At 44.5% G+C, this 20,424-nt stretch overlaps 1 protein-coding gene across 6 annotated transcripts in view; it reads left to right on the top strand.

Moving 5' to 3' along the window:
• The window catches only part of LOC134227109 (spondin-1-like), a 153,437-nt gene that overhangs the window by 88,748 nt on the left and 44,265 nt on the right, over positions 1–20,424 (top strand). For all 6 annotated transcript variants that reach the window (XM_062708379.1, XM_062708377.1, XM_062708383.1 and 3 more), the window contains one exon: positions 12,011–12,393. In XM_062708379.1, the coding sequence (XP_062564363.1) occupies positions 12,120–12,393 (274 nt within the window). In that variant the 5' untranslated portion in view covers positions 12,011–12,119. The remainder of the gene's footprint in view (positions 1–12,010; positions 12,394–20,424) is intronic.

The raw sequence follows: 20,424 nt of genomic DNA, 5'->3' as shown, positions 1-20,424 counted from the left end.
TGGTGTTATTTTATGTTTCCACATTAGACTGGCCCAGGAAACAAAAAGTTGTATAATTCCACGGGGCACCCCCCAGGATTGTGTTTTTGGGTGAGAAAATCAATCTCTAAAAATTTCAGCTCCATCGCTTGTTGCATAAGCTGGCGCATTTGAATTGAAGTTTGTATGGGGATTTCAGCCAAAATGTATAGGAAAATACGCCTCCGTCACTCATCCGATCTGGAAATTGGTTCTGATTGCTCGATTGACCTCAGAATTGCAAAAACGGCAGTTGGTATGCTACAGAACAATTTCACAGAACATTGTATGATGAATAAATGAACTTTTATATAGGTTTCGGCTAATACGATTCGATCAATAAATCCAAAAATACACAATTTAGCTCCTAATAAATCAGCCGAAAACTATATAAAAGTTCATTTAACCATCTTACAATGTTCTGTGAAATTGTTCTGTAGCATACCAACTGCCATTTTTGCAATTCTGAGGTCAATCTAGCAATCAGAACCAATTTCCAGATCGAATGAGTGACGGAGGTGTATTTTCCTATACATTTTGGCTGAAATCCCCATACAAACTTCAATTCAAATGCGCCAGCTTATGCAACAAGCGATTGAGCTGAAATTTTCAGAGATTGATTTTCTCACCCAAAGATACAATTCTGGGGGGTGCCCCGTGGAATTCGACAACATTCCTATTAGCATTGTGAATGTCTTTTTTTCTCCCCATACTAAGCTGGGCCAGTCTATTCCACATGTATGGGAGAAAAATGATTTTCTTACGGTTACGGTAGCTAACAACCTACCTATTTTTGTTGGATTTTGTTGGATTTAAGAAAACGAACATTTTAGTGTAACTTTAAACCCCCTGGACCGATTTTAACCAAACTTTGTATACATATCAAATATGGCATCCCGGGGACAACAATCCGGGTTATAAGTCCCAACAGATCCAGCGTCCCAGGCTCCTCGGGCACTCCAACACGAGTGATAAGCCCTACCACTGCCAGCATTTCACCAAATCCAAATCAGCTCCTTACGTCAACCCTGTCTACGGGTCTAGAGATCATCCAGGCTCGACCACCTACCCCTGTCTACAATACTACCCTTCCAGATACCTCTGAGGATATCCACTCCGATTCCCTAAGCGCTTTCTTCCCTTCTGATCAGCGCAACACAACTGATACAACGTCATCATCGCCCCTACCTGCGTCGGGTACGGATCTATGAAACACTTCTGCCTCTTTTCCGTACCCTACGCTTCCACTAGAGGTCAAACTTTGTCTTCAGTGGAATATAAATGGCTTTTGGAACAACCTCCCCAACCTGGAACTGTTAACAAACGATAGTTTGCCCTGGATTATAGCCCTCCAGGAGGTCAACCGCATCTCACCAGCCTATATGGATCGCTTCCTTGGATGCAAAGGATTTGCAAGGTAGGTACAAATATCTGGCATTCCGTGGCGATAGGGATCCTCCGGGAGATCTCCTTTGGCGTCCTTCAGTTTCGTGAAGACCTCCCAATCGTTGGAGTCCGTCTCCGAGGCAGCATTCCTATTAGCATTGTGAATGTCTATCTCCCTTGTGGAATGCTTCCCGCCATTAAACAAAAGGTGAGTGACAGCATCAGTGAGACTCCGTCTCCCCTTCTTCTCTTGGGAGATATGAATGCCAACCACCCTTTCGAGGAGGCAGATCTAGTTCCCCTAAACGATGGCTCACCCACCTTTTTTAATGGCCATTCGGCCACCGCCAGCGACGTGACCATCAGCTGTCTTCTCCTTTCCATGTTAAATTGGGAGGTTGCTTCCGACCTCTATGGGAAACATTTTCCAATTCAGGTCACTGCAAAAGCCTCTCCTCCTACCACTTCTAAGAGGCCGCGATGGCGTTATGATGCCGCTGACTGGGAGTCCTTTAATAGCAGCATTCGACACGCGTTGAACCACACTACTCCGCTCACGCTTCTTGACTTCTCCAAGGTCGTTCTCGACGCCGCTGGTCTATCCATCCCTCAGACCAGTTCTCGATCAGGAAGCAAAGCCCTTCATTGGTGGTCGGACAAGACGCGTCGAGCTGTTAAAATCAGAAGGAAAGCCCTCCGAGCGCTCAGGAGGCTTCCCCCTGGGCACCCGAGAAAGGTAAGTACATTGGAAAACTACAAACAAAAACACTATGAGTGCCGAACGGTCATCCAAGACGCCAAAAAGAAGCAGTGGGAAGACTTCGTTGACTCCATCGATTCGGGCCAATCCACTCGGGGAGTACTTCGCATCACTCGCATCAGTAAGCGGCTACCCAGCCGATTTTTAAAGGCTCGTAGCCACCAGGGCTCTGACGCTGCAGAACTTTCGAGTCCCGCCGGACTTGCTTAGTTTCCCAACAAACCAGCCCTTTTGCTCGCCGAGCTTTCCTTCGCTCTTGCCAGTAGCAAAGGAAAGTCTTGCGGTTCGGATGGAATAGGGTATCCGATGCTGAAAAACCTTCCCCCAACCGCCAAAATAATATTCCTTAATCTGGTAAATCAAGCCTGGACGAATCAAACTTTTCCTCGACGAGTGGCGCTTCAGCCACGTTATTCCGGTACTAAAAACAGTTTCTCCTCCCGCAAAGCCGCTGATTACCGGCATATCTCGCTGAACTCCTGTGTATCAAAGGTCGTTGAGAGGTTGGTCAACCGTAGGCTGCGTGAAAAGCTTGAGTCTGACGGACGACTTGGTTTTCGCCAACACGCCTTTCGACCGGGGTATGGGGCAAGTTCGTACTTTGCCGGATTAGGAGACGTACTCCAGAGCGCCTTTGACCAAGGGAAACACGTCGACCTAGTTTCCCTGGATATCTCTAAGGCGTTTAACCGCACTTGGACCCCACTAGTACTCAAGCAGCTGGTGGACTAGGGTTTCACTGGTAACACCCTATCTTTTGTGCATAACTTCCTCACCTGCCGGTCCTTCCGCGTCCGCGGACTTGTGTGGACGGCACCGTCTCTCCGGCCCTAGTCTCAAGATTAACGGGCAGCCGATTCCAAACTGGAAACTCGTCAAGGTTCTCGGAGTTTCTATAGACTAGTCCCTCATTTTCAAGCTGTCAAAGTCGGCTGCAAATCAAGGATCAACCTTATAAAAACATTATCAAGACCACATAGGATGAACACACAGCAGATTGACAGCAGACTTCTGTATGGATTGGAACTGACTTGTGTAGCACGTTGTGAACTTGTCAACATGCTCTCCCCAGTCTTTCACCAATACCTCCGCATATGTTCCGGACTTCTTCCTTCCACGCCCGCTGAGGCTGCCTGCGCCAAAGCAGGTGTCCTCCCATTTCGCCATCGTGTGCAAGTGGCTAGTTCTGATTGATTCCGCTAGTGCCATCGCTGCGCTACAAAGTGACCACCCGTAACACCCATGGATCCAGGTCAACCTCGCTGGTGAACAACGATAACCTTCGCCTGGATTCCCGGGCGCTGCGGGGTGCCAGGCAACGTCACTGCGGACATCTCTGGCTGGAGCCGGCCACCAAGGCCAGCGTTTCACAACATCGGTTCCCTTGGCTGACGTTAAAGCCTGGATCAAAAAGATCGTCAGCTAGGAAAAACAATGGGCTGCTTCCAGAACCACGCAATTGCGGAAGGTCAAGGGATCCACGGCACTCTCGAACGGCAGGCTCAATCTCAAGAACCAGCAAGTAATCTCCTGTCTCCGCACCCAAATCTCACATAATTTCGGCAGAAGGCCGTTTAGGACCGTTTGTGTCATCTGCGGAGTACAAAACTCAGTGGAACATGCGATCTGCCGTTGTCCAAAGTTTGATATTCCTCGCTTCAGCTACGGAATACCGACAAACATAAGAGATGCCCTAGTTGACGATACCGCCATCCTATCTGGTCTCATCTGCTTCCTTAGAGATGGAGGACTGTACCACCAGGAAAGTATCCAGCTTGACTTTCCGGGCACCCCAACCCGGAGATAAGTCCCACCCATGGAGGTGTGCGAGCTTCCCTGATCTTCCCAGGGCTGTAAGTCCCCACGTTCCCCCACAGTCCCCATGGCTGCGTTTCCTCTCCAACTTCGCTAACATCGTATCCTCATCTTGATACCAACCGACCAAATTCTGTTTAACAGGAATACGAAAGCGATCGCTCTCAGAGTGAGCCACGCTTGCTCCGAAGTTTTTTTTTTTCCGCTAGTGCCATTGCTGCGCTACAAAGTGACCACCCGTAACATCCATGGATCCAGGTCATCCTCGCTGGTGAACAACAATCGATAACCTTCGCCTGGATTCCCGGGCGCTGCGGGGTGCCAGGCAACGTCACTGCGGACATCTCTGGCTGGAGGCCACCAAGGCCAGCGTTTCACAACATCGGTTTACTTGGCTGACGTTAAAGCCTGGATCAAAAAGATCGTCAGCCAGGATTGGGAAAATCAATGGGCTGCTTCCAGAATCACACAATTGCGGAAGGTCAAGGGATCCACGGCATCCTCGAACGGCAGGCCCAATCTCAAGAACCAGAAAGTAATCTCCTGTCTCTGCACCCAAATCTCACATAATTTCGGCGGAAGGCCCTTTAGGACCGTTTGTGTCATCTGCGGAGTACAAAACTCAGTGGAACATGCGATCTGCCGTTGTCCAAAGTTTGATATTCCTCGCTCCAGCTACGGAATACCGACAAACATAAGAGATGCCCTAGCTGACGATACCGCCAGCCTATCTGTCCTCATCTGCTTCCTCAAAGATGGAGGACTGTACCACCAGATCTAGATCCAGCTTGACTTTCCGGGCACCCCAACCCGGAAATAAGTCCCACCCATGGAGGTGTGCGAGCCTCCCTGGTCTTCCCAGGGCTGTAAGTCCCCACGCTCCCCACAGTCCCCATGGCTGCGTTTCCTCCCCAACTTCGCTAACATCGTATCCTCATCTTGATACCAACCGACCAAGTCCTGTTTAGCAGGAATACGAAAGCGGTCGCTCTCAGAGTGAGCCACGCTTGCTCCGAAGTTTTTTGTTTTATTTTTAAATGCGATCTGAATTTGGCATCGTCTTACTGACGTTTTGGTCAGTTTTATGGATCAATGTTATGCGCTAAGGTTGGGTTTCCTATCTGGCTGCAGCGATTGAACTCCGGAGAACAGCGCGACTCAACAATTGGATTCTTGGACATCCGTACAAAGTTTATCGACGGAGACTCCCACCGCGGAAGGCCGTGATTGATGTCCGTTTTTGTCCACCAGTTTAATTTTATGAACCAAGCTTTTTAATGTTTTTTAAAGTGTATAGTTATAATTTCCATTGTTAAATATTATGTATTGTACAATCTGCTTGCGGAAGGTTCTTAGGTTGGACCTGAGGCTGAGGGTTGCTGCTTTCAGAGCCCACCCTTGCCAGTTGCTCCCTTTGCGCTGGCAATATCACGACAAGTGAAGAACTGAAGTAATTCCAAAATTCACAGAAATAAAGATAAAAAAACTATGAGGAGTCGACTATATGGAATGGTAATTTTTGAAAGGGGGGGGGGAGGAGAAATGGAAAATTCAGTGTTACTTCTGAACCCCTAGGACGATTTCAACCAAATTTGTTACAAAGGCATCAAGACATGGGAGATGGTGTGCAGGAAAGGGCACTGTTTAAAAAACAAACAATTTGTTGTTGCTTCTGAACCACTTGACCGAACTCAAAAGTGAGAAAAGTGAGAGAAGTGTTATTCACTAATCGAGTAGTAAATAGTAAATATAATGGGTAGAACATGGAGAAAGAAGGAATAAGGGAGAATGATTAAGGCAGATAGAAAAAGGAAACAGGAGAAGGAAAAAAAACAGGAAAGAGGAAGAAAAGAAAAGGAAAATAAACAGGAAAAAGAAAAAAGGGGAGAATCAAGAAGAAAAAGGGAAGTTATAAAGCAAAGGAGTGACCGGTAGTCCTCTACGGACACGAGACCTGGACGATGCTCGTGGAGGACCAACGCGCACTTGGAGTTTTCGAAAGGAAAGTGCTGCGTACCAAGGCAGATGGCGGACGGTACGTGGAGGAGGCGAATGAACCCCGAGTTGCATCAGCTGCTGGGAGAACCATCCATCGTTCACACCGCGAAAATCGGACGACTGCGGTGGGCCGGGCACGTAGCCAGAATGTCGGACAGTAACCCGGTGAAAATGGTTCTCGACAACGATCCGACGGGCACAAGAAGGCGAGGTGCGCAGCGGGCAAGGTGGATCGATCAGGTGGAAGATGACTTGCGGACCCTCCGTAGACAACGTGGTTGGCGACATGTAGCCATGGACCGAGCCGAATGGAGAAGACTTTTATACACTGCACAGGCAACTTTGGCCTTAGTCTGAATAAATAATAATAACATAATAGAGCAAAGAAGAAAGAAGGAAAAAAGGAAGTTAGAAGGAAGGTAGAAGATAGAAATAATGAGGAAAGGAAAGCGGAATGAAGAGGAAGGCTATGTAATATTCAGCCCGTGAGTTGCGTTTTGCAACTGTAGTATTGCCAAATGGCCTAACACCAAGTAGACCACAAAGACAAACCAAACCAAGTCCTATTGAGAAACCAATCACGGTGTACACACCGAACATTCTATATATGTGTCGATCTACCTTCTGTCAATATTTTTGCTTATATGCGTTTGGTGCTGCAATTAGCTTTTTGAATAGCACAATTAACTTTTCAACCCCGAGCAAAGTCGGGTAGGGTAAAACGACCTATCATTGTGGTATGTCCTAATGTTGCGGTAGTGTTCGAATAGTCTATCTTATGGATATGATAGCATCAAAAACAATTGTGGATCCGCTAAAACTCTTCGAATCAACCACTAGAACACCTTTTGTTTGACAAAATTCTGTTCAAAATGATGATAATCAAAAAATTTCATTAAAAATTGCCTCCTTTGAGCTTATTATTACGGTAGTCCTCTCCATAAGAAATGCAGGCAATACCGCAACAATAGTACTGACCTTTAAAAAATATCGCAACGATAATCAACTGCGTCCTATTCTTACAGTAGTATTTTTATTATGATAAAATCAAAATAACATAATTTTAGCACAATTGACGTAATATTTACGAAACTAGAGTTAACGATAATCCTGTTCGACTAAGTATTACAATGTTAAAAAAAAACGATAAATAGTTCATTTTTAAGGAATTTTCGAAATCAATTTTGTTTTGACGCGGCGCTTAACCCCTCCATAATAGGTCGCTTTACCCTACATAAAACTAGTCTTCGATAATTGCCAATTAGTTAAGAAATATGCAAACGGAACTGTGAGATTTGAGTAAATTACCAGCAGCTTGTGATTATATATCAGTACCTCAGTGTGTTAATCGATGAGCAGCAAGCCATGATATGGCCTCTTCTTGTCAGATCTTTGTTGCGTGCATGGGCACCCACGGAGAGCTGCTGGTTACATTTTGGCGATCCTTATTATCGGCTTATTTTTTGGATCGTAACGCTGATTTCAAAAGGTGAGTTATTATTAGTTAGTTATTAGTGTGCGATGAATAAATTTTTGGACGGTTTAAAAAAAAACACATGGCAAGGTTTGTATTGTACTCTGAACACTGACCCCACAATCATGGGTCACACACTAATATGAATCATTTCCATTTGACTGACATGCAAAATGGAGTGACTGATTATTGTTTAGAAGACCGCGTCTGGAAAACCGCTGGAAAATGGATTGTGGTTTGGCAAATCACAGAACGCGTCTGGAAGACCGATGGAAATTGGAATGGTTTGGAAAAGCACAAAGCGCGTCTGGAAGACCGTCGGGAAATAAATTGTGATTCGGAAAATCACAAAGTTCGGCTGGACGACGACTGAAAAATGGATGGATTGTGGTTTGAAAAACCACAAAGCGCGTTTGTAAGACCGCTGAGAAATGGATTGTGGTTTAAAAACTCACAAAGTACATTTGGATGACCGCTGAAAATGGATTGTGGTTTGGAAAATTACAAAGCTCGTTTGGAAGACCGCTGGAAAATGAATTGTGCTTTGGAAAATAACAAAACGCGTCTGGAAGACCAAAAAGTGACCAAAAAGACCAAAAAGATTGTGATTCGAAAAACCACAAAGCGCGCCTGGATGACCGCTGGAAAATGGATTGTAGTTTTAAAAACCACAAAGCGCGTGTGGACGAACGCTTAAAAATAGATTGTGGTTTGGAAAATTACAAAACGCGCCTGGATGACCGCTGGAAAATGGATTGTGATTCGAAAAACCACAAGGCGCGTTTGGAAGACCGCTGAAAAATGGATTGTGGTTTGGAAAATTGCCAAGCGCGTCTGGAAGACCGCTGGAAAATGGATTGGAAAATCACAAAGCGCATCTGAAAGGCCGCTGAAAAATGGATTGTGGTTTGAAAAATTACAAAGCGCTTCTGGACGACTCTGGAAAATAGATTGTGGTTTACAAAATCACAAAGCGTGTCTAGAAGATCCCTGGAAAATGGACTGTGCTTTGGAAAATCACAATGCGTGTCTGGAAGACCGCTGAAAAATAGATTATAGTTTGGAAAAGCGCAATTAAAAAGAGAACATTTTCAGTTTTGAGCTGTAACAACAAAGCTGCTACAAAAAAAGTTTTTTTCGAGATCCGAATACTGCCAATTAACTGGAAATACTGATAGGTGATGTTCCCGAGAATTAACCATACATGAAGGCACGACATGCAACAACGCCACCAATAACTTGCAATCGACTACTATCGTGAGTCTGTGCATTCACCATCATGCCAGTAACCGACTAGCCACTGGTAACTGCTGATCCTCCGCATCACAGTCAGCCAACAGATCGACACGACACGCACCATATAAAAAACAATGTGTGGGAATGACCGCCGGAAGAACAATGAGAATCATAATGTCACTACCACCACACAAGGGCACCGATCTGTTCCTCAATTGGGGTAAGATTTTTGTTCGGTATTAACCAAAAATTGCTTAGGCGAATTTTTCGTATTGTACCGCACAACTTTACTATCCAATGTGCAACCACCGGTAATAATCCGACTCGAATGACAATGTTTCGGGCTGTCTTCACTTCGATTGGATTGTAATAAATACACTTTTGGTCACTTTAAACTACAGGTCATCAATCTGCTCACTCGCCCTTAACTACTGCGGTCAATAATTTTTCGGATACTGCAACGAGGAAAAAAACATATTCGACATAGTTTTGATTTACACTAAAATTATATTTCGATTTCTTCTCACTGATGAGCCCCCCCCACCTAGGCGTCGAGTGTCGATCATGCACGATCGTGAGCGGAGAACTCACTGAGAATGTGAGCGGAGAGTTTACTTGCTGCTACTATAAATTCGGGACCACTTTGCGATTTGGGCGTAACTTATTTTGTAAACAAAAATTGTTTCTTGGATTACGTAGAATGCAAGCGTTTTTCTCTAAAACTAGTTCCCCTATCTGACAGAGGAAAGCCTACTCCAAGATGAATACACCACTAGGTGTTCCAATATGCCAAATTCACGATTCAGCCATCTTGGATTTTAGCATGGGAGAGCCAGCCGGTTTGTTTATGTTTTGCACCGAAAATGAATTTTTCACCCCCGCCTTCTTCTCGTCCATAAACTTGGTAGATTGAAACACCTAGCTGTGTATTCATCTTGGCCTACACTGTCGAATACATACCGTGGCTTTCTCGGGAAGTGCATCATGGAGCAGGAATTCGGCTTCCAATGTTTGTTTACAAAATAAGTTACGCCCACATCGCAAAACGGTCCCGAAATAATAAAGCGAATTGTGGTCAATTAGACTATGTTATTTATTACAGAACAATATGCTTGGACAAGCAATATAAAAATCGATAGATTATAGATTTAGTATATAGGGGAACGGTTCGACACTTCATCCCATAGCTAGTATTTCTATCCCATCAAAAACAAAGCAATGAAAAGGAATTTGGTTTGTTTCTCATTTTTGTGATTTTTTTCACCAGTAAGCACGCGTTTTAGCAAAAAGAAGCGACGAGATTGGTGCCTTATTTATTTGTTTTGCGATGAGATGAGTATATGTTTAGTGAAATGGAAACGGAACAGTTCACCTAAATTGTTTTTAATATCTTTTGTGGAATAATTATTTCAGACGATCTTAACGGCGGTTGCGCAACCTTTTGAAAATGACGAAAAGGTTTTTTCTAATGTGTGTAGCGTTTGCAAATATTGGATTATGTGTGAAACATTGTTTCCTTGTTCTACGGGAAGCAGTAAGTGTATTAATAAACTTCAGCGTGCAGCTAAAGCTCATCTGAATCTACGACAGCATGAGCAAAAACTTTTCCGTTAGAATCAGACTGTAGTCGAACACACTTTTTATACTCCAATCTAAGTTACACAAAGCTAATACTAACAAATCTTTAACCAACTTATTTAGTAGAATTAGTTTGAACAGTAATCAAAAAACAAATAGTTCGGGGTTCAAAGATTTTGATTTGTTTTATTTCAGTGCGAATATCTATACTGTTCCATTCTCCGGCATCTTCAGCGTACGACACATCAAATCGAATGAATAATTCATTCAAGCAACCATGAGCCAACCCAAATTAATAGTTCGAAAAGAGCTTTCATCGTTTGAAGCTTCGCAATGACTACAATCTGATGATATTCGTTTGAGATGCATCTTCCGGGGCGGATATATCTTGCCAAATGCACATCGAGATGGTGTGCTTCCCTTCGATTGGTTGAACTGAGAAGATGGCACACATTTGTAAGACGATCCTGTCTGTCTTTGAGACATCCCTTCCGGTCTGCCATGGTCTTGTTATGAGCAGAATAAATCACATTCTGTTCCGGAATGCGCTTGGGATGTTTTAGAAGCAAATTCACAATCGCACCATTTCACATCTATGTTCTTTGAAAATTGAATAGCTTGGGGTTTCTGAGTCACGGTAGAGTGTTATAACACAAAGACTCGTTCCCATATCTTCGTCTGGAAGATGCAGAAGATAGATAGGAGATAACGGCAATACCGGATGTGATATACTCTGACCAGTCGGGTTCCCTGTGGGAAGCTGTTTTGGAACAACTATATGAATGACATACATGCAATGTAAGCTCTTCCTTTTGCTGATTTGTTGTCATCATCGTCTTCGATGTGTGTTCTAACCCAGAGAAAGGCCTGGTGCAAGACCATTTCAAAGAATAAATTTCTTCGCATAGCACAAACGTTCTGAACATAATCATCTCTTGTATGATAAATAAATGAATGACAAATATCCGCATTGAGAAAAATACATGTACATACTTTGAATTACCACGAACCAGTGGTATTATTTATTATCTTGTAGCACTTGAGTGGGTTTACGGTTTTGTTGCACATTGCATTTCTCTAACTCCAGTATTTCAAGTATGGGAGCAAATCTTCTTCTTCTTATATATAAAAATGAAATGGTCTGTGTTCGTATCCGCATAACTCGAAAACGGCTGGATGGATTTTTTTCATTTCTTCAGCAAAAACATTCGTTATAGTTTCCGACGGGTTTATATGATATTTCCTAATGCGAAAATTACGAGTAAAGTTGAATAAAATAAAGATTCGTATGGGAAATTCGCATGAGCAGTTCAAACGCGCATTTTCGCCTACTATGCAGGACAACGTCTGCCGGGTCAACTAGTATTCAATAAAAATGTCAATTGATCTAACATTAAGTTTGATTATTACAAAATACTTTCAAATTAAATATGGATCTTCGTTCTTTTAGTACTTTTTCTAACAAAATCATACATTTTGCCTCCCATATATATTTTTTATGTCTGCTTATGTTGCCAAACCATGGAAAGCGAACATTTCCAGTGTTGTTTTCCCAATAAATAGTACCTGCACATGTGCCTCAGAATAAAAATCCTTTCCGAATGCCTAAAGAAAAAAAAGGCACCATCAATCATGCAATATCAATTTGTCACTTTAACCCCCTACTGGGACATGCTACAAAATACCATACGACAAGCCGAACAAAACTCCATTATCAGCCCATTCTTCTCGATTTATCTTTGTAGATCCAGGCACGAAAAAGCCACAAACAACGATTGTACCGAGCAGACTCCTCTCGTACCACCATCCATCCTGCACGTCTTGGCATCACATTGCGGAACCGGATGTAGATCAATGAATCCGAGAAACGCGACGACAAGTGAGGTGACAACGAGGACAACGGCGACGGCACCGACGTCGACGACGGCCAAAGCCAACAGCAACGTCTGCCATCGGTGGTATGTTGTACTGTTAGTGTTATTCGGTCTGGTGCTGCCGCCGTCCGTGGCCCTGCGCTGCGACCGGACACCGGAGGGATCGAGTGCGAGTAAATCTCCGGCCGATGGGCGCTTCCGGCTCAGGATTTCCGGCAATCCGGACAAGTACGTGCCCGGCGAGACGTACACCAGTGAGTATTCATTTGTATGCTCTGAACCTTCGCTTAACAAATCCCGCTCCCCTGGGATAGGGTAAATTAAAAATCTTATAAACAAAAGCAAAATGTGCAGATACCGAATAAATAAATTAACCCGCAACTTTGAATGCGCTGATGAAAAGCTGATGTTGTACAAGTATTTGGATAAGTTTCGTCACTATTTGTATTCAATGTTATTACTACTGGCTAAAAAAAAAGACTTGAAGTTAAAAAACAGCAATATTTTTGTTTATAACCCAACCAATTTTGGAAGCTACCTAGAGCACCTATTCAACCAGAAACAGTCTTTTGCAGCTAAAAAACTAGCTTATCAAATATAAATTATTTGTTGAGAATTCTTTTGACAGAAATACATACCAGAGAGTGGGCCGACTCGTAAAATAAATCGTTTATTCGTTTATACTACATTTCAATACAAAGTTTTCAAAACGACTTATCTGCTTTTGTAAACAAAGATTCAAACGTCGATTTGACGAATCTGATAGCACTCTCACGCAAACCAATACCATCAACAGGTAGCAGAAGCCTCCACCTTCGTATTGATGATGTTGGTTGGAAGTTTGGTATTGATTTCTGAGCGATTATTAGCATCACAATTTAATGTCAAATATTCATTATCGAGATTGAGAACCTTTCGATTTTCACCGAAAATCTACAATGCTTGGTTCTTTGGTTAAGATTTTCGTTAAGATTTACAAACAACCATGCGTTCACGTTTATTTTTCATGCAAGAGAACCATTTTCACCACCTAAAGGGTGTTTTGCCGCAGACCCGAATAATTTTTAGATACTTTAGAAAGTCAAATAAAAACTTAATTATTTTAGATTGTAGACCATTGTGACCACAGGTAGATGATGGCGGTAAATTGGAAATCCCTTAAGCTGCTGCTGTGTATCAAGTGGCTATCAAGAAATTTCATTGTACCATGCAGGTCTGTCGAAGCATATCTTAATGAAATAACTCTTGGCGACTGTGGGTAACTAAATTTAAAATCAAGTCGTTGTCGGCCGTTGCAATCTTGTAAAGCAGCAATAACAAGTTTACTTCTGCATATAACGGTTTCAGTAATTTATTTTATATTTTTAATTATTCTAAAAAGATTTGCAATTAGTTACAATTTCACAGTATTTTTTAGCCAATTCCTAGTTTTACTCACTGAAACTTATTTCGTTATTAGAACTCTAGTCTTGCACACTAAAATAGCTCATTTAAATGCCCGCTTCGGCTACAAACAGTTATAAACATATGAGTTAATGCTAACAATTATAAACCATTCTACTAACAATTTTTTTGTGCAGCATTGCATCGTGGTTGGCTTTATCTGCTAGAAACCTGCCTGAAAACAAGAATACAAGGATATCAAACACACTATAACAAGATGGATAAACTGATACTACAGGCAAACCTCCATGAGTCGATATTCAAGGGACCATTGGCTCATGGAAATATCGAGATGTGGAATGGAAAATCTTTTGAAAGTTCATTGAAGGGACCATCACAGTAACCCAGAAAATATGTTTAAATACGGCATAATTTGCTTCTCTGAGTCGATATCGAGTTATAGTACATCGACTCTTAGAGGTTTGGCTGTAGCAGGGACCAGCCCACACAATTCACAAATTATTCGCTCTGGTGGAACGAATAGCACTGATGAACCACAGTGCTGTTCGTTCCACCAGAACGAATTCAAAATTTTTATAGCAAGATTTTGAGCACCCCTAAATCATGTCCGATAGAGCCCAAATTTCGTATAGGGGCATATTTTAGGGTTTAGGAAATGTTTGCGTAACATTCGATTTTTAAATTCGATGAAAAATTGTTTTCGCCAAAAGAAATTTTTTCGAAGTCATTCTCAAATTTTCATGCATTTTGAGTCCTTTGGCATCAAAAAACAAAAAAAAATTGTTTCCCCTTTGTAAGAAAAAGAAAGTTTTGAATAATTTTGAGCACCTCAAGTCCAATTTAGCTCAAATTATGCTTAGGGTAATAGTTTTGACTACGAAAACGTTTGCGTATCGTCCGATGTTAAAAAAAATCCCAAAATCAAGCTCTGTCTGGTAAAAGGGCGAATGTCGCAAGAGAGAACTCTCTTCGTCGACTTCCCCTCATTTGAATAAAATTGACAAGCAGAGGATTTCTTTGCAGTTTATCACCTCAGAATGCAAGTTTGCATTGTTTTCTATCGTTCTGAGGTGATAAACCACAAAGAAATCTGCTGCTTGTCACTTATATTTAAAAGAGGGGAAGTCGACGAATAGAATCCTCTCTGGCGCCTTTCCCCCTATTCAAATTAGAGCTTGAAATGTTCTGAGAGAAAAAATCGATTCTTTTCAAAAAACCCAGATTAATCCACCTACAGTGAGATTTTGACCCTTCCTTAGTTATAAGGAATTTTTTTTCCAGTCTCCAGTATTTAAAACGAGATAAAACTACTCAGCTTCCCACGGCGATTTACCGTGAAAGTGACAAAATAATTGCCTACCCAAAGGCGGATGTCATGGATTGAGTGACAACTCAACGAATGATAACGTACTGTACTTCATGCTGCCTATCTATAAGGAGCTCGTCGGATTGAATAACTATTGTGACATGGTTAGTAACAATCGTAACGCTGGTTGCATATATTGCACTCGTAATTCACAGAGACCTCGATATTAATTAATCCAGAACTAACTAAATCAGTCATTGATCTGAGCGAAACTCAATAGCGTTCAATAATAACATATATTTCGCCTTATGGATGCTTAATTTGGTAAAACTAAACTTGTTCAATACCTTAAAAATGAGCTAGATTTTTATGGTAGTAAATTTCAGAATTTGCACACATACGCACACATACATGCATATAATTGGTCTATTAGTGTCTCAAAACACGCTCATATTTGCTATCTAGCTTCCACTGAATAAATTTTTGAAATCCCTTTCAATTTTTACGTTTTTGCTTTCCTAAGAAGATTGTTTTGAACATGCTTCTATATGTTCCTCAATTAAAATCATTTGTTTCTTTGAAACAAATAAGAAAAATAGGCATGATTCCATATCATATCATTTGTTATAATTATATTTTCAATATCAAAGTGAATTTGTTTCAAATACCATACATTTTATTTAATAATTCACGAGATTTCTTGATAGATTAATACGTAACACATCTGCGTAACGCATACAAAGTGAAATTATAGACACTTCCGAAGGAAGGGTCAAAAATTGTTTGCCTTTATCGTATACTAAATATACGTAAAGGCTATATGATCACTCCAAAAACAAACTTTTGATAGAAGGCTCGGAGACCCATAGTGTTATATACCAATCAACTCAGCTCGACGAATTGAGGTGATATCTGTTTGTGTTTTTTTTTTTTATAAGGGTTAAAGGCCATCAAAAATCTGCGCGACAGACACCTCGAGCATCCACACTATGCTCGAAGGCGAACAGGGATGGGCTCCTCCCGACCTGCTAAAAATGTGCCTCCCGGATAAACCGGGTCGCTTATCCTCCTTGCCTCGATCCCCCCGGGACCACGGAATGCTGCGACTACTTCGGCGGGGGCTGTGCTCATGCACTTCTTCTAAAATTCCGGCCCCTAGCTTGAGCTAGTTCGCCGACTGGCTGGCTAATCCACTGCTCCACTGCAACGTAGTCTCGATCCCTCGACGGTCATGCACCGAACTTCCTGACTCGAATCCTCCTGACTCCCCCCGGCGTCGAGGGTGGTCCACCAGTTGGCTGTTCGAGTGCCGAGGTCGGTCCGAGGATTCCGGTTGGCAGAAAACTTCCGGTTCACCGACGCCGCGACGACCCGAAGCCAAACACTGCTCACTGCGCTGAATACTCCCCAGAATTGGCACTTATTCGCTGATCTAGCCTCCATCTACGCTGCAGCTCCGACAGTATGTGCGTCACGACTCTGCTTACCGAATTCCACGTGTTTTCCTCGTGACACATTTGCTCTGCGATATTATCCGCCCTTGAGACAGGCATTTCTCTACGAATTTCCGCAAACCGCGGACAATAGAACACCACGTGCTCCGGCGTCTCTTCAACATTCTCACATTCTGGACATAGCGGGGAATTGGTGTGTCCGAACCGATGTAAATACTTCCGAAAGCATCCGTGGCCCGACAGGAACTGCGTCATGTAGAAGTTTACTTCGCCATGCTTTCTATTCATCCACGTCGACAGATTTGGAATGAGCCGGTGGGTCCACCTTCCTTTCTCAGTACTGTCCCACTTCTGCTGCCACATCGCCATCGAGCGAATTTTCGCCACCTTTCTCATGTTTCCGGTGTCTCTGCACTGGTAGCACTCGATGTCTTCCGCCAGGGTGATGCAAATGGGTACCATCCCGGCGATAACGCATACTGCCTCCGACGATATCGTTCTATACGCACTTGCAACTCGTATGGCCATCAGCCGGAACACACTTTTCAGCTTTTCCCGGTTCCGCTTGGTTTGCAGTGCTTTGCCCAGGCAGGAACCCCATACCGCAGTATCGATGACGAGACACTAACTAGCAGACGCCTCGTCCTGCTTCGTGGGCCGCCAACGTTTGGCATGATCCTCGCTATTGCGTTCATTGCCTTCGCCGACTTTTCACAGGCGTAGTCAACGTGGCTGTTGAAATTTAGCCGGTCGTCGATCATCACTCCCAGGTGCTTCAGTGATCGCTTCGAAGCAATCGCATGTCCTCCGACGACGATTTCCATCCGCTGGATAGCCTTGCAGTTGCTGACTAATAGCACCTCCGTTTTGTGGTGAGCTATTTGTAGCTTAACTCCATTCATCCAGCTCTCGATCGTGGCTATTGCCTCTGTCACAGACGCCTCCACTTCTTCGAGTGTCTCGCCCATCACTGTTAATGACACGTCGTCCGCAAAACCCACGATTTTCACTTTCCTGGGCAGCCGCAATGTCAGGACTCCATCATACATTCCGTTCCAGAGGGTTGGGCCGAGTATGGAGCCCTGAGGAACACCCGCTGTAACACGCATCGACTTTTTCCCTTCGTTCGTGTCGTACACCAGGACTCTGCTCTCAAAGTAGCTCTTCAGGATGCGGCAAAGATATTCAGGAACCCGCATTCTATGCAGCGCAGCGGCAATGGCTTCAAAGCTGGCACTGTTGAACGCGTTCTTTACGTCTATCGTAACCACTGCGCAGTATCGATCTCCTCTTCGCTTCTGTTTAGATGCTTTGTCAGCACTCTCGAGCACAGTGCGAATTGCATCCACTGTCGATACTCCTTTGCGGAATCCAAACTGCATGTTTGACAGTCCACGCTCACCCTCCATACACTTCGTCAGTCTGTTTAGGATGATCCTCTCCAGAAGTTTCCCAACTGTGTCTATCAGGCAAATAGGCCTGTACGAGGCCGTATGTCCCGGCGGCTTTCCTGGTTTTGGCAGCAGTACCAGCTTCTGGGTCTTCCACATTTCTGGAAAGTTACCCTCGTCTAGGCACTTCTGGAGTACCGTTCTGAACATATCCGGATATGCCAAAATTGCAGCTTTCAGGGCCACGTTTGGTATTCCATCTGGACCGGGTGCTTTCTTCATTTTCAGGCGCTTCGCAGCTTCTGCCAGCTCGTCATTGGACACTTGCCGACCCTCGGAAATCGCTTCTTCTTCTCCGTACGGTATCGGTGGCCACGTAGTCGGATTGTGTTTCGGGAAGAGACCCTCCACGATTTCCTTCAGCATGTATGGGCACGTTTCAGCTGGCGTCGACGGGCCTTTAATCTTCGCCATTACAACGCGGTACGCGTCGCCCCAGGGATTGGCGTCTGCTTCTCGGCATAGCTCTTTGTAGCAATCTGACTTGCTAATCTTGATTGCCCGTTTCAATGCGGTTCTAGCTTCCCGGAACGCCGCCTTGCGCTCCTCTCTCTCTGGTTCCGTCCTCGCTCTCTGTGCCCGCCTCCTGGATCTAAGACAAGCAGCGCGTAGTGCACTGAGCCTCTCGTTCCACCAGTAGGCTGGACGCCGATTGCTCCTAGGCTCCAGTTTTCGCGGCATTGCGGCATCACAAGCCGCTATCATCCTTCTTATCAGTTCGGCCGCATCGTCGTTCTCGAAACTGTTGTCCGGTCGAAGTGCCTCTATAAAGAGGTCCTTGTCGAAGGCTTTCGTCTTCCACTTCTGCTCAGCGGTCACTCTTCTCTGTGTTGTCGCATGGTTTCGTTGCCCAATACAATAGCGAATCGCCTGGTGATCGCAATGGGTGTACTCTTCGCTAACTTTCCAGTTCATGTTCGCCATCAACGAAGGACTGCAGAACGTGACATCGATAATAGACTCCCTCCCGTCTCTCCGAAATGTGCTTACGGAGCCTTCATTGCACAGTCGTACATCTAGCTTCGCCAGAGCTTCCAGGAGAATATACCCTCTCGTATTGGTGACTCTGCTGCCCCACTCCACAGCCCAGGCATTGAAATCACCCCCCAAAATTACCGGCCTTCGTCCGATCAGGTTGTCGGTTAACCGCTCTAGCATCTGGCTAAACTGATCCACTGTCCATCTTGGAGGCGCATAGCAACTGCATACGTAAACGCCGCTGATTTTGACGATCACGAATCCCTCACATGAACTCTCTACCACTTCTTGGATAGGAAATCTGCCCATAACTTGTATTGCAGCCATTCCCGTTCTATCAGCCACCCAGTTTCCGTTATCAGGAGGAACTCGATACGGCTCTGCAATTATCGCTACGTCACACATCGTTTCCGTTCCTGACTGCTATAACAGTTGCTGTGCGGTATCGCAGTGATTCAGATTAATCTGAATTATGTCCACTACTGATGACCTGCGATCGCCTTCTGATATACAGGGCATTTGTAGCCACCCGTCTGATGGTCATTTCCGTCCTCTGGTGTGCAAAGCATGCACTTGGGTCTTTGCGTGCAGTCTTTCGCAAAATGACCTGCTTCTCCGCATTTCCAACACTTGTTGGATCTGTCCGGACCTTTGCAAGCTCCTGCCCGGTGTCCATAGCCCAAACATTTGAAGCATCTCTCCATTTGTTTGTTCACTGGCGGGGCGGCTTTCAATGGGCATTTTGACCATCCAACAGTCAGTTTGCCTACCTCCAGAGCTTTGTTAGCAGCGGTTACTGGCAGACGAATCATCGCTGATTGTGTGCCTCCGTATGCTTTCCTTATTCGGATAGTCATTTGCACCTCACCTAGATTACACTGTGACTTTAGTGCATCCTTGAGCTTCTCTTCTGACGTGATCTCGTCTAGATCCCTGCACATTATTAACATCTCTGGAGTTAGGGATTTAACTTCCGCCTCTGTGCCCAGCGATTTTGCAATGCGCTCTTGCATAATCGAGCTATCAGCCGTAGGGTCCTTCTTTAGCTCGAAGAGCATCTCTCCGGTTTGAGTGTGCCTGGTCCTTACTACGTTCTCGCCTAAGTCCCTCAGCTCCGGATCCTCTCTAACCTTCTTCAGGAGCGCTGCATACGTCGTAGCGTCTTTGGCCTTGACGAGTACGGCTTGTCCCTTAGACGGTTTCTGACGCAACGGAGGCTTTCCTTTCTTGTACTGCTCCATTTTTCTCGCCTCTTTTCGCTTCAACTGTCTATTTCTTTTCTCCTTCTGGCCTACTACGGTACTCCACCCTTCTCCCTGTGAAGTAGCGTCTGTTCCTTCGACTGCGTCCTCCCGCATTTGCCGCTTGAGTCCGCCTGGCCTCCCGTCTCCAGGCGAGGTTCTGGCCCTTTTGGGAGTCATGGAGGCTGATGTACTCCCCACTCCTGCCAGCTTCTCTTTCCCTTGCTTTTTGGAGTACAACGGAACTGTGCCGATATGGCCCTGTTCTGGCGGAGCTAGGACAGCAGGAGCCTTAGTCAGCGCTAATGCGCACTCCGCTTCGTCGGCCCTCAGCGCTGCTGCATCGAATTCAATCGCTGCCGATACTAGCGCCTTCCGGATCTTGTGAACCATGTCCTTAATCTCCTTATGGACGTTGTTCCTCCCATCCACGAAAGTGTGGAGCTCTTCT

This window comes from Armigeres subalbatus, chromosome 3 (assembly GCF_024139115.2).
Source record: "Armigeres subalbatus isolate Guangzhou_Male chromosome 3, GZ_Asu_2, whole genome shotgun sequence".
NCBI classification, from domain to species: domain Eukaryota; kingdom Metazoa; phylum Arthropoda; class Insecta; order Diptera; family Culicidae; genus Armigeres; species Armigeres subalbatus.
Note: the sequence above shows the minus strand (reverse complement) of the source record. Positions and strands in the feature narration are given on the sequence as shown.